This window comes from Cyrtonyx montezumae, unplaced genomic scaffold, assembly GCF_038088225.1.
Source record: "Cyrtonyx montezumae isolate F1298 unplaced genomic scaffold, pur_monq_1.0 scaffold_0, whole genome shotgun sequence".
Taxonomy (NCBI): domain Eukaryota; kingdom Metazoa; phylum Chordata; class Aves; order Galliformes; family Odontophoridae; genus Cyrtonyx; species Cyrtonyx montezumae.
The window spans coordinates 12,991,994-13,007,247 of NW_027071824.1; the positions used below are offsets into that span (position 1 = coordinate 12,991,994).

Here is a 15,254-nt window from a genome sequence, read left to right on the forward strand (position 1 = left end):
TAGTAAGATGTCCAACTGTTAATGTTACACGTCATTCATTAACCACACAAAAATAGATACACTGAATTGGACTGTGAGTGTAAGTTATATATTTTTGTGTTTATAAAAGTAAAGGTATTCAAATTTCTTTCAAAGATACTTTACAATACATTTTCATGAGTCTGTTTCCCTGAGTCTACGTGTTGATAGTAGGCGTGGCAATATATATTTTGCTAGTCTATTTTTAACATCTTTTTGTCTAATGTTAATCCTTAATGCCATCTTAAACTTTAAAAAGAGAGTGACATCCATCAAATAGATTTACACTGTAGTAAGAAATTACTCTTAATTGGGTAAGATGTCTTCACTGGCATAAGTTGATAGAATTTAATGAAACACTGTAAAAAGAATACATTTCCTTACATTTAACAACCTGCTGCCTCTGCAGCTATGATGTGAAACACTTCTGAAATTTGTGCTCTGCATCTGATCCCTGTCTACATTCTGTTAAATGAAGAACAGGAAAAGCAGAGGAAAGAAAGAGGCGTCTATGTATTTTACTGCTGAATGCTAGCAAGGGATTAGCTTTGGAACACTTCATTTCCTCACATTGTGCTTTGAGACAGTTTTATTCTTTAGAAACCATGTATTTTTTTCACTCCTCCGAGCAAGTTGTAAGGAGAGTTTAATGACCTGATGTTCTCTTATATCAAGTAATAATGTTTTCTTCTTCTATGAAAAAGCAGTTTCTCATTTTTTTCTTACAAAATCCTAGCAAGGATAATAAATCAGTATTGCAAGGCAGAATGCGGCTTATCCCATGAAATCCCAGGAATCTTATTAGCCCTGTTTCTGTGAATTGACAGGAATTGCTATTTAAAATTCTTTCCTGTCTGGTAAGGAAAACAATTCCTCATTGAAATTAGCTCTGGGCTTCTTTGCAAGCAATTGAGAAAGGTTGAGTGTACAGTGTATGCTCCCTGTGTATCCAGATGACATAGATCTCTGGCTACAGAGGCAGAACTCTGCTTTTAAACACGACTGCTTATTTCAAAGCAAAGTTTTAGGAATCCACTGATCTTGGATTCAGGCTCCAAGTTACATGGCTGTCTCAGCAACCTTTTTCCCGTTGTCATTTAAGTCAGTAGGAGTTCTGATCTTCATTGCTCTCACTTAAACAAGAGGTTCCTGTCATAGTACAGGCAGCACGTATGGCTGTGACTGTAAGTGTTAGAAGTATAATAAGCCCTACTGGCAACCATCTCATCAATACAGTACAGTTAGCAGCTGTCAGGGCACTGACAGTAGCATCGTTGTTGATGCTGTAGATAAACAGGAAATAAATGTCAGCTTGTGCTTCAGAAATGGCAATAAGAGCTGAAAAAGGTCAATATTTATCTCAGAGTATGAAATGTGTGGACTTAAATGTCCACTTCAGAAATTTGAGATTATTGCATCATATTTGCACATGACACTTGTTTCAAGTATTTGCTCCTTTTTTTTTTTCTCCCTCATCATTCATTTCCAAGTTTGTGAAGTACACTGATAAACTGTATTAGGTAGTAATATTTTCATGTTCTGGACTTGTTAAATATGACATGATGTTCTCCTTGTCTGCAGCTTAAATCAAAGATAGAGCATGGCAGGCAGAAGGATCCTATGTAACTTCTTTGATACCTGGGTTACAGAGTGCAAAAAGCGTACCCTGTAATTTCCATGTTCTTCTACTGCAAAATGTGTGGCTGATGGTTCCTGGCCTGCTCTCTCTCAGTTACCAGAGGGTTTTGGAGGTGAAATAAAGCAGAGGAATGTAGGAATGCTTTTGGTGGTTTTCCAAGAGACCTCACTGAAGTGTAGTAATCCTTTCAAAACCTTTGCTTTTCCTGCCCATAGAAAATATGGGCTGTAATTTAGATAGGACTCGTCCAAATTTTGCAAAAAATTTGCAGAACAGTTGAATACAAGACGAAAGGTTCATATTTGGATCAGCATGTTGTGGTGTTTCTCAATACATTCCATGTACTTTTTTGAAACGTACAGGCACAATTCCTGTAATTTGCATAGCTACAGACTCTATTATTCATATGAAGAAATTCTAGAAATGTATCAGAAGAACAGGGCCTTTCATTTGTTTGCTTGAAAGGAGTGGATCTATATGAAGGCTATGTACCCAAAGAAAATAAAAAAAAACAAGAATAATATTTAGCCTCTGTCTCCAAAAGTAGTAGGTATTAGTAGGTAAGACAGTGCAAACAAGATAAAACAAGAGCTATCCTAAACAGCTATAAACTGTCTCTGGAGGTCTTAATGTTTTCTTTCTTCCTTTAGTATTTTTGGCCAAAGGTGGAAAGGGATTCTTCTCCTGTAGCACTCCCAGACAGGTGGAATTAGGAGGCCACAGAAATTAACTGAAAGATTTTCCTGCAGGAAACTTTTATCTTCAGAGTTTCTGAATCTTCCAGTCTGACTCTAGCCTCTGAAATTCAGAGAAGTGTCCTTGTTGTTCTTCCAGGAAAAGTAACATTCTGAAATGGGGTTATCTCTAAAAACTAAACCTTAAGAACTGTAATTTCTAATTAAATTGTAAATGGTTTCCAGCCATTGTCATCCATGTTTTACCTTTTTCCTCTTCTCCCTCCCCCACCCTGCAGTTCATGACAAAAAATCCAAATAAACGACTTGGCTGTGTGGCATCACAAAACGGGGAAGATGCGATTAAGCAGCATCCGTTTTTCAAGGAAATTGACTGGGTTCTTCTAGAACAAAGGAAAATCAAGCCACCCTTCAAACCTCGGATTGTAAGTAGCAGCTTGCATAACATTCATAGAAAACGTGGTTTGACAATTCTAGTTGCTGGCTTTTTTAAGGCATGAAATTACTTGATGCAACATTTGAGGGTTGAAATAGTAGCACAAAAGCAAGCAGCAAATATTGCCTTGTCATTTCTTCTGTGAAGGTAAGTGCTGAGAATAGATTCAACACATAGGAAGATGTTCATGTTAAATCACAGAAATCATAAGAGAGTTAAATGCCCTGTTCTAATTATTTTCCCATATTCCTAAAGATATCTTGATCAGAAAATATTATTTCAATCAGACATAAACTTTCTGTAAGTCCTGCATTGCTGATGGACAGTGGATTTTGCAGGGAAAGGTGGAGGAAAAGATTTCTGACTGAAAGATTCCTGAAGAAACAGCCTGTTGGGAAAAATAAATGTATATCATGATTAGATAAATGATACATCTATCATCATTTATCTATCATTTATCAAACGTATCTATTTAGATACATTTGCATTTTGGCAATTAATAATGGAATATTTGTATTTTAAACTGCCAGAAACATGTAGTTACTGGCCCCACATGCAGATGCTACTAAGGACAAGAAAAAAAACCTGTATTTATTCTTGACTTTCCCTGGATGAAACTACTCAAAAAAAATGCACTTTCAATTCACAAAATGACAACTTTTCAGCTGAGAATGTGTGCAGTAAATTTCATATTTCAGTGGCACAAGAGAATAATCTCATGACAAATCCTTTGAGATTGTTTTGCGTCTTCTGACTTTACATACTCCTAATTATAATATTATATTATAACATATAACATATAATTATAGCATGCTTCTTTATTTCCTTCTTTAGATAGTGTGTGAAGGTTTAAAAAAATAATAAAAAAGCAAAATGAAACTTTGGTCTCAACTCTGAATACTAACTTAATGTTAGAGTGGAAAGCCCCCTGTGTCATTGTAGAATTAACTGCCTGTTGCATTTGATGTGTCTACTTTTAAGTCCATGGAGATGCACTTCCCTAAGCTTCCTCATATAAAAGTGTAAAGAAGGGGGTGAGCATGCAGAGACCATCTGCAACAGAAACCTGAAGTAATTCCTCTGAGCCTGCACTTGGAGAAGTGTATCTCTCTGTCGCTATGAAGGAGGAACTCAAAAGGTTGGACAACTCTATGTGGAAGTTAATCCTAGAGAATATCTCTCTAGGAGTAATTTCAAGGAGCAAAATATCGTGTTATCATATAGGAATACTTTGTTTAGTATACTTCTTGGAGAATACAAACCTTGTAATACTCCAGGCCCAGGGCTGCCTGAGCCAGCTTCTGGCTGCCTTACCCTGCTGTCCAGCCTTCCTCTGAAGGAGTGGCTGGATAGTACCTAGAGCCTGAGCTGATTTACAGGTCTCTGTGCTGCTCCAGGAAGTGTTAAACCCAGCTTAACCCTGCTGGCATCTATTAGAAGTTCGCTTAATACTCTCTCCAGTCAGGTCCCTCAGTGAGCCTTGTTCATTGTTTAGCAGAGAGCCATGTGTGTAGTAGCTCTTTTCCTGTTTTCATAAGAAGCTGGCCTTTCATCTCATAATCATTTTTGTTGCTTTGCTTAGTATTAATCAGTGTTTTGATAATACAGGTATCAATCAGACTGTACAATTCCAGATTAGTTTTCACTTAATGCCTACATCTAATAAGTCTCAGAATCCTCACATCTATTCCGTTTAATAGCTGTTTTCCTTTGATGATCAAAGATGTAAATTCACTCTGACAACAGATAATTCTTACAAGGCCCATATTATTTTTGTAAGTATTATTTTTGTCATTGCAGTAGCTCTTCTTAAAAGTCAGGTGGGATTTGATATGTTAGATATTATTATTCTTTTTCTTCCACCTTCTCAGCACAGCTTCTATCTCTTTGTGGTAATTATTTCACTGCTGTTTTGTAAAGCCATTCCTAATTTATTCATACCTGCTGTTTTGTTTCTTTTCTCCTTTTCTGTTTACTTTAACAATATATTACTTAAGTGTTTCTGTTTTAGTAGAGATTTAAGATTGTTTGAGAATAGTTCTCTATAAAATTTTAGTAACATCTGGTTGCTCTCTAATCATTATAAAGTGATTTAATGCATCTTTGTTTACACCTTTTTTTTTTCATTTTTCTTCAGGCTTCTTCAGTAGTAGTGGATTTTTATACTATTTATGTCTATGATCTAGCAAATTTGATTCCTGCTGTCTAGTGGTTCTGTATGCTTTTTTTTTTCTGAACTCTTATTTTATAGTGGTAAATTCAGATAGCATGTAGTTTAAGTTAGAGCCACCCCTATTTTCATGTTTTCAGTCCTCTCTATAACTTCCCTGGCGACCTCATCCTATCAATTTTACTATTAACTTTTCTATACTTAGAAAGGGTGTGTTTTAAATAGTTACATTGTGTTTATGATCCATCAGCTGTTTTATGCCAGTTTTACAAATTTTATAACTGTTTGGATTTTTTTGTTGGATAGAAATCTTTGACCAAGATTATACTGAAATTTTTGCTTGTCCTCTGAAAATTTAACGTTTTATTAGTTGAAAATTGAAATGTGATCTAGGACTAGCTCAGACAGAAAGATCACACAAATCTAATTATTAATGATGCAACTTCAGAAACTGTAAAGGATTCTAGAGAAGTTCAGTTCTCTAAGGGAGAATTTATTCCTAAAGGGATATGAAAAATGTATTTAATTTTGTGTTCAGGAAAGCCTAGGTTTGTGAAAACAGCTATGAGTGAGGGAAATTACTCAGAAAATTGACATTCTAGCATGTGATATGAGTGTACATACGTGCCGAGAAAAAAAAAGTCATTATGTACATAGTCGTATGCATGCAAACTGGTATTTGTATGCACCTGTAAAAATCTACTCATGCAGGAATGCGTATTGTTACACAAGTAGTAGTCTATTTTCTGACCCAACAGAAAAGATGACTAAGGGGGGAAATATAATTTTGTGTCATATATAAAACATAGGGTTTATTCAGATGAGCTCCGGACAACGTAAAACCTTGAAATTAAATCAATTAAAGTCATTAGGGAAAGTGGTCAAACACTGAGGTCTCATCAGACAATGGAATAGTCTGCCAAGGGAGTTCATAGAGGTGCTAGGGAGGAAAAGAATATTGGTTCCTTCAGTTCTGTCTCACTACTCTACTGATTCCTAAAAATGTGTGGGTTCCTCGGTTAGCACAACCTTTTTTTCTTTTACTTTTTATTCTTGCTCTGAAATAATAGGTTTTACAAGTAGTTGTATTACCTGGTACTGTAAGACCTCCTTAGGTAAGCTCCTCCATAGTTCAAATTATCCCTCTTCAGCTCTGCCATCCTGAGCTTTGAATCTTCCAAGAGGACTTGGAAGAAACACAGCACGATTATAATCAGACTTTTGAAAGTTCATACTCTGGAAGAATACTCAAAAGTTATTTCTAAATCTCATTCATGCTGTGCAGGAATACAAATATATTCTTCCCTATACCAGAAATATACCATTAATGTCTTTCTATTTTGGGAATTATGTGGTGATTCTGATGATGCTTTCTTTGGAATATGAAATTTCTTTCCTAACTGTCGTTAACCTTGGAGTGAAAATTACTGAATTCCAAAAGATATTTGAAAATCAGAGATCCCAGGGCAGAGCTCTCATACAAATGGCTCCAGTTTAGTTTGCTAAGAAGTGACAGGAATGAAATGCCTGATTGTGCTAGGAAATATAGACAATAAAAACAGATTTGGTGTCTCTGACACCTGCTGAAAAGGGTCTTCAACTGCTGCTCCAGCATAGTGACTTGAAAAAGAGAACACAAAGAGGTGAAAATGCATTGTACTATGATGCATGTTATGTACCAGCCCTTCCTTTCATAAATCCAGAACAACACACTTTTTTCTATATACTATTGTTTATTATACTAAGGGTTTCTTCCATGTGGAGCTATTATAAAGGTTATGCTGCTATAGAAAAGGTAATATCTATGAACGTGTACATTAGAAATTAAACAGACATTGGAGGAGATACAAAGAGGATATGTATTCCTTCTAAGCACCAGTGACTTTGACAGTATCTCTTGAAGATAATTTCCACTGTTCTTAAAACATAATTCTTACCATTTCACAGACTGTCTTAAAATTTGTTTAATAATATTTTTCCTTTCTGCTGCTCTTAATTCAGAAATGGATTTGTAATTGCATATGAAAGAAGTACCATTATAGTACAGACAAATATTTGTTCTCCAAAGCACTTGCTGTGAGATAGAACTCCCTTTGAGGCACTTTATTCCTGTGTTGAAATATTTTGGCCCATAAGTTTTTCTGAAATTATTTTTGTTCAGAGAAATAAATCTCCCAAATCACTAGCCATAACACCAGGCTATGGTTTCCCATATTGTTTTACTGCCCAAAACCCACAAAGGTGTTGTTAGTATTCAGGGATTCTCTACTCTCTGTCTTTCTTTGTTTCCATCGTTATGCTTGGTTAAATTAGATTATCTTCATTTTTAAAGCACATCTGCAATATTAATAATGAAAACAAGTGTACCTTGTATTAATCTCTTGCCAAAGTCATAAATATTGTCATAGATCTTGCTTAGTGCCATGATGGAATGATTCAGTCTGTTCCATAACAAATAATAAAACATGCATTAAAACAATGACTGAAACAAATTACTGTTCACCTTGCATGTGTATTTATGAAATTTCTGTTGTACCATGTTGTTACTTGTAGGAAAAGCTGATGTTTGTAACAGTGAAGCAAAAGTATATTTTGGAATATTTTGCTTTTTCCTGAATTCTCTCCCCATTGCTTTAGATCCCCTACAAATAAGTTCTGTTTATTTGTGCGTTTTCTGAGCTGGCTGGCTGACGTGCCACTAAGGTCAGGCAGGGAAGCTCACCAAGAGGTATGCACAGGTGCCTAAAGGTGGATACTGATGTGTAATATTCCAGCCCCACTTGCCAGGGGTACGGGAATGGTAATGCCCCAAATTTTACTCATTTGGCTGAAATGGTAGCATCATGTAAGCCTCTGTTTCTTCTTGTTTTGTTTTGTTCTTTTGGTACTTTTTATTATTATTTATTTCTTTATTTATTTAGGTAAAGCAAGATGTGCACAACAAAATCATTCTCATGTTTCTTCTGCCATTGGTCACAATAGCAGTGTGCTGTCAGGAACTGTGAGACACAGGAAGCTGTTAGGCACTGTGCTGCAAAGATTGCCTCCCAACCTGTACATTCCTGTCCTTCCAGGCTGAGTTTTCTGTCAGCCCTTGAAACACACACACACACACACACACACACACACACACAAGAAGTCTTGTCCTTTTTATTTATCCTATTGTAAATATCAAGGCTGTGGAAATTTGAGGCATTGACTTAAGGCATCCTTGACATGAAGAAGCTGAAACTCTGAGTCAGAGCGTAAAACAAATGCTGGAAAAAAGATGTCTGCCAAAGTTTCATCTCTAATGGTTTTATCAGTGCCTGTGGCAAATCAATCCTAGTGTGGCTGTATAAAGATGAATTTAACAAAGTAATTGCATTCTGATGATTTACTGTGACCATGCAGTTTTTACAACACAACACATCGTTTTCTCTTTGCGTTCATAACTTCTTGGTTTTACATTTTTAAATCTCACTTTCTTCAAGGACATTAAAGATATGATGGGCAAGATAATCTACAGCAGAATTTTATCTTTCAATATTGAATAACAGCAGCTGCTGCCAGAAGGGCCCATTTAGTTCATCTGATTGAACTCTCTTCATTTTGCAGACTCTTCCATTCCCGCTGTTATATCACAGAGAATATTTTCTGAATACTTGTTCATTCTTTCTTGAGATCTGGCTTATTTAGGGGATTGGTAGAGGATTGGTCTGGCAACTATAACCAGAGACCTGAGAAGTGCAGGGTAGATAAGTTCTGCTAACAGCTTTTCTAGAAACTCATGGCATGGCCTAGGATTTGTCACCTTCATGCCTCAGTTTCCACTCTCTGGTAATAGTAGCTCAGGATGCATAACACAAAGTTTTGTGGCAGCAAAGAGATATGACTGAGAGAGTTAAAATTCAAATGCTTGTGATCAGCCAGGCTTTAAACACGTGGCACTTCCCTTGGAAGAGTGTTCTATGCCAAACCAGACCTCAGTTTTGGCTGATTTCATCTTGATCTTCAGTCTCAAAGTTCCTACAATAATTTACATGTATCTTATCTCCTGTAACCCTAATATAAACACAGACTGTTATCAAAATCCCTCCCCCCTTAGTTATCACTATCTGGGCCATGTTGTCTGTATGAAGTTTCCTTGTGAACCTAAACTCTCTTGTTAAGTCTTGACTTAAGGATGCCAGCAATCTGCCCTCTTTCAATTTTGTGCTGCAGCAAAGGTTTGACATAAAATCATCCCCAAAAAAACAAATTCTAGTACTAGCCTATGATTGTGTTTCAACTGGAGTCTCTGGGCACTGATAATTTTCTTTTCCTTCTCTCTCAAATGAGTGAAAAAACTGGAAAAAATTCAAAAGCCCTTCTTTTATGACTTGGGTCAAGCTGGATGTCCACAGTGTTTGAAAATTGAGTAAGAAACAGTAAAAACAATGCATACAGGGTGTGCAACTGGCCTGCTTGCACAGGCAAACAGGCAGAAGCTGCACCTGCATAGATAGGTTGATGTCTCACTGAACATCTCCCAGAAAGCATTCAGTGAGACAGGTGTGTGTTTAAAATGCTGCAGCAGCCATCTGCTGACTGTGAGAAATGGCTGGAATCCTTAAAGAGGGACCACATTTCTGGAGAAAACTTCCAAATATATTAGCTGGATACATGGACTCATAAGTCTTCCCAAGTTTTCAGATCTGTTTCCATATGTGACTGCTAACAGGCAAAGATATTTTTACTTTTTAGTGAGGATTTTTTAACTTGCTATTTGGGAAGTCATTATACTGTTTTCTGGGTTTATTTTTTGGCACACCTCTGTTTTTGGTGACAGTGGATTGTATTGTCATACATGCAGAACTATGACTACACTGTGGGGAAGAAGCCCTGTACAATGCAGTATCATTCAGTAGCACCAAACAGAACGTACAAAATTACAGGCCAAGTAAATTTCTTTTTGTATAAATGTTCTCTCTTTTCAAGTTTGCTTCAGTGTGAATGTCCCTCTTTAAGGTAAGGCCTTCAATATGGGGAAATATCAAGGTAGGTCCATTTTTAGGCCTAATAACCTTGAGGTGTCCCTTCAGTTCCATAATATATTTCCATTTGGTCATCACTGCATGGCAATGAGCATTTAGCAGGTGGGCACGCAAGGGGCTATCCTGCATGCTTTTGCATGAAGTTTTACTGCTTAGACGAAACACCAGAGTGGGATCCTGAGACCTCAGACACTTGTGTACCATTGTTAAACATTGCACATTATGTATTTCCCACTTCCCTGCAGGCATTTTAGGAACAGGAAAACAGTGGGCTTTCTTCTGAGAGTGACTCTTGTGTTGATTAATACCAGTGTACAAAAAAAAGTTGCATGCTGGCCGTGCCACAGAGTATTGTGAATTAGTGTATTTCATGTGAGCTGGTTCCTAGAAGTACCACTTTCCTACTACTGATTCTGGTTTTAGCCACCTCGCTATCACAGAGAAGCATCAGCAATTGGTGGGTGATTAAGGTCACCATCTCAGTTTAGCTAGCAGCAAGCAGTCATGAGCAGCAGTAGCAGAACTGCTAGCAATGTAGCCTGTACCAGAGGGTCAAGTAATGCGTCTGGGCAGGGCAGGATGGAGTTGTCTGGCTGCCTTCTGCCTCTCCCCTCAACAACATAAAAGAGCTTGGATTCTAGATCACTTCAAATACTTCATAACAAACTTGGCACAACCAGGAACTTCTCTCACGTGAGAGAAGATAGCTTTCAAGAAACTTAAATCCAGCTTGTATCACAGCTAAAAGAAACTGAGACTAAGCAAGCTGATGTTTTTAGCAAATTTCAGTATTGTTTGCTCAGATGTACAGGTTCTGTTTCCCAGAATGGTCTCATTCAGTCGGTCTTATTTTTTGTTTCTTGTTCTCTACAGCGTCTCTTCAGCAGCTGCTTTTAGCTGTGATTGTCACAAGACTAGAATTACAGAAGTTTGAAAGCTACTGCAGGTTTCCAATGTTTCTTTTGTTTCTGTACCAGGGATCCAGCAATATTTTGTTTTGTTGAGTCCCAATCTTTGTTGAATGTACATTTTTAGTTACTGTCCATAGCAGTGGAGTAATAAACAGCCAGAGTGTTTCTGCTTTCCTTTTGGAGTTCCTCAGGGTAGGACAGATTTTGTTTCACTTGGCTTCTCTCTTCTCCAGTCCTATTTTCAGAAAACAATTTAAACCATTAAGTGAAATTACATTATCATGGCTACTTATGGTACATTCTTAAATGTTTAAACAGAAACATTTTATTATTATATTAATGTAAATAATATTTGCATGTTATGGAGTATAGAAAAAGACAACTTGAAGATCTTGACTGCCTATGACTCTCTGAAGGCTTGTGTTTTAATTTGGAAAGAATAGGAAGAAGAAATTGAGTACATTTGTGCCCTCAGGTCCCCAGTAACATCTCAAGTTCCCTGCAAGATGAGATTCCTGCTGTGCAAAAGCCTGTTTAAGTACACTATGAGAAACAATCAAGGGATCAAACATATCCATGTAAAGGTGGTATATAAAAAATAGAAAGAATATTAGATGCATGGCGAGGAGAACATTGCAGATAGGTAGCAGGACCAAGAATTAAACCCCTACCACTAAAAACTCTTCTAAATCTTACTGGGCACTTTTAATATTTTTTATATATAATTTATAATTCCATAATATGTTCAGAAATATAATATTTTAGTCATTTGTGGTTCTTTTTTTTTATTTTGATTACATTGTTCGGGTGACTGTAGATAAAGTAAAACACTGGAAAGGCATCAGTTAGTTTTAGTCAGGACACATGGCAAAGATGAGTCCTGAAATATGCAGTTACATCATTCACCTATTGACTAGCATTAGAATCTCCTTGATTTGTTTTTTGTTCTTGCTTAACCCATGGAAAGCAAAGTAAATTTGTAAGTTATCTCCACAGGTTAGAAAAAAAACAAACTTGTAGCCATTTGTTTTTCATTCTTGTGAAAAAATTAATTTTTAAATTACACTGATTCAGAAGAGGTTTAAGTGAATAGGCTATTTTCTATTACCGAACTAGGAAAGTAATTTTAATATTACACACTCACATATATGCAGTATGCAGCAGCTATATGAGAAGTGTATGGAAAAGGGTATGGATGACTTCGTGACATTTTTTGCAGGATAGGTGTGCTCTAGTCAGATGGGTGTAAAGAAGATGGATACAGGCTCTTTTTAGAGGTGTCCAGTGATGAGGCAAGAGGTACTGGGCACAAACTGGAACACAAAAGGCTCCACCTGAACATAAACACACTTTTTTTTTTTTTTTTTTTTTTACTGTGCTAGTGACAGCATTGGCACAGTTTGCTTAGAAAGGTTAAACAGAGTCCCTTCTTGGAGACCTTAAATAGCTGCCTGTGTATAGTCCTGGGCAAGTGGCTGTAGCAGGGATTAGACCAGGAGACCTCCAGGAGTCCCTGCCAAACTCAACCATTCTCTGACTTCTGTCATGGGTTTTTTTGGTCTTTTTTTAAATATAAACTACATTTTCACTATAGTTTTTCACTGCATCTCACCACTTGGCATCGCATTCATCACTTTTCTTATAAGTCACAAGCTGAGTAGTGTCAAAATGTTCATTATTAATGTGCTTTAAGTGAAAATCAATTAAGATTATTACGAAAACTGTTGCGGTTCTGTAGCAGGATTGTGACTGCTACACTCTAAGTAATATTTCTATGCACTGTAGATTCTTTACAGAATAAGTCTCGTCAAATATTTCACTGCTGTGCTAGACTTTCCATGTTTCATATTTTTTCCATGCTTTATCAAATGGCTCCTGGAAGCGGCTGAAATTCTAGGACCATGTACCCTGGATTTGCCCTTGACTTGCAAACCCTCCTGCAACACCTTTTTCTTCTTCTTCACTAGTCAGATCCATTTTCTGAGTTTAGCCATTGCTTTGCGCTAAAGTGCTAGTGATCTGGAAGACAAAAAGGCTTCTACACGTGCATACAAGGATTTGGCAGCAGGTGGTTTAGCAGGTGCACCTGCCCTGACTGCTGTAAGACAGCTGTAATAACAATGGTTAAAGTACATTTTCAGGAGCTCACAACCAGAAATGGTCTCATCTTGGACATGTGCCAGGATGTGAGACTGGAGGTGACATTCAGCAATCCTGACCTTAGAACAGCTGAGGATTTTGGTGGAAGCTTGCCAATAAAATGTGAATTGGAGAGGTACCCATATAAAATCTGCTCTGCAGAGTGGATCAGTAAATTGCAGTAGGAATTGTATTGTGCAGATTTTGATAGGACTATTCCATTTCTTTCTCTTCTCCTATACCCTCCCCACCCCACAAAGAAATATGAAATAATTTCCCATGTAGCTAAACCCAGCTGAAAAACAGAAATGCAAAAGTTGACATTTTTTCTGCAACTTTTTTCACTCTAAAAGAGGCATGCCTCCTGCTATAGTGTAGCTTCTGTGTGGTAGTTATATCACAATTAAGTTGTAATGGAGACATGCTCTGATTAGATGAATGAGGTGGATCTTGTTGGTAAAGGACTATCCACGGGCAGGAAGCTGTAGTGATGGCCTCCCCTGCAGCTTCTATGAATTCTGTCTGTTTTAAACAAAGGCAAGTCTCATGCTTTAGCAATCAGGCTGTGAACAAAACAAGTTTGGTATGTATAGCTTTAGTGTTGTGTGCTCTGTTGAGCAAAAAACCATACCCAAGTATAGTCATAAGGTACAGTGGGTTTACAACATTTTATTATGGGTGAGGTTCATTGCCCAGACTGTGAGAACAAGGTGACTGTCAGTGAACTTGCAGAGCTTTGATCTTCTTCGCTTTGCTGTATTTTTGTATTGTTGTATTTTTGGTTTATGGGGTAAGAGAAAGGCTGTGCAAAAGTGAAGCACTAAGGTTGGCATCCTGGCCATGCAATTATTAAATGTTTGTATCTCCTAATTGTTTAGATTATTCATCCTTCCCATCTGACCCATTTTACATTATTAGGAAAGATGCATGCTGTTGTGATACAAATGTGGTTTCAGTTTCCTGGATCAGTAATTATTCCTCTTAAAATTCCATGAATTGGGTTAATGTTTATTAAGTATCTATGTACTACCATAACCAATTAGATTACAGCCTACATAGGTTTTCATACTTTCTAAATTCTGCCTCACTGTCTGTTAAAATCTCTCCTGGAATATCTTTGTTATCCATTTCTTTCCTTAATTTGGTGTCCTTCACGTCTAATGAAAGAATGAATAATCTAGAAGCCCTCTCCACTTGGAAGTAATTAATGTTGATATTCTTCTGTAAACTACTTGGATTGAAAATCCTTTTTATCATCACAACCTTTAACTTATGCACTGTAGTTTGTCTGATCTGTTGCAAGTCTTTGTCATGTGAATAGAACAATTAACATACTAAATATAAATATACAAGTTTGTAAAGTTATTCTGACATTCTAGAAAATACTTAGAATTCTCATATGGCCTCTCCTGCATGCAAATACTGTGAAGGAGTATCAACACAATAAACAGAAAGACAAGCCTGAAGTGTTTTCCTTCTTAGCCTATTTCACAGTATTCATACTGAATTTCTATATATAGAATGAGTTATATGTGAGAGCGAGTGCTCATTATAGTTTTTCTCAACTTTCTAGAAGCTGCTGCACCTTTATGAAAAGAAATCCACTCATTGGTGCAGTGATCACTGCTTCTGCTGCGGCTTTTGTTATCGTAGTAAAGAGAGGTGAATGAGAGGACTGTGATGTAGATATGAGGTTAGCCACATAACCTTGTGCTTCAAACCAATTTGTCTGATGTCTTTAGTTTCCATTTGTCTTTTAAAATAATCTGAAAATCTTGTTGGTAGAAACAAAATACTAAACTGATCATCCCAGTACACGGACCTCTTCTTGGTGACACTGTCAAGCCTAGGAACTGTTTCTTAGTGAAGCAAAATTCTGGATAAAATTAAATGATACTGTGTGACTCTTTCACCTCCTTCTGCCCACCCTGTTCATGCTGTCCCATGCCTCTGTAGCTGCGCAGCTAAAGCTGTAGCAACATCCTGCCCAAATTTAATGTGCCTGCAACATGTCTGGTGTACAGTTGACACCACCATGCGCTGCACTGGAAGAGTTTCCCAGAAGGAAGACAAAGTCCAAGATTTCACTGTGGGCTTGAAGAGTCAAGCAAACTGCAGTGGAGTGAAAAATAAGCCGCATAATTCAGTGATATAGAAAGTTCAGTGTGTATCTGAAGGACAGTGCTGACAGTATCTGAGACTGAGAAGATCATGGATTATCTTTGTACATG

At 37.1% G+C, this 15,254-nt stretch overlaps 1 protein-coding gene across 1 annotated transcript in view; it reads left to right on the forward strand.

Annotated features, from left to right (window-relative positions):
- Positions 1 to 15,254, forward strand: part of PRKCE (protein kinase C epsilon) — a 272,383-nt gene that overhangs the window by 249,544 nt on the left and 7,585 nt on the right. Inside the window, exon 14 of the mRNA XM_065754869.1 lies at positions 2,631 to 2,777. Within this exon, the coding sequence (XP_065610941.1) occupies positions 2,631 to 2,777 (147 nt within the window). The remainder of the gene's footprint in view (positions 1 to 2,630; positions 2,778 to 15,254) is intronic.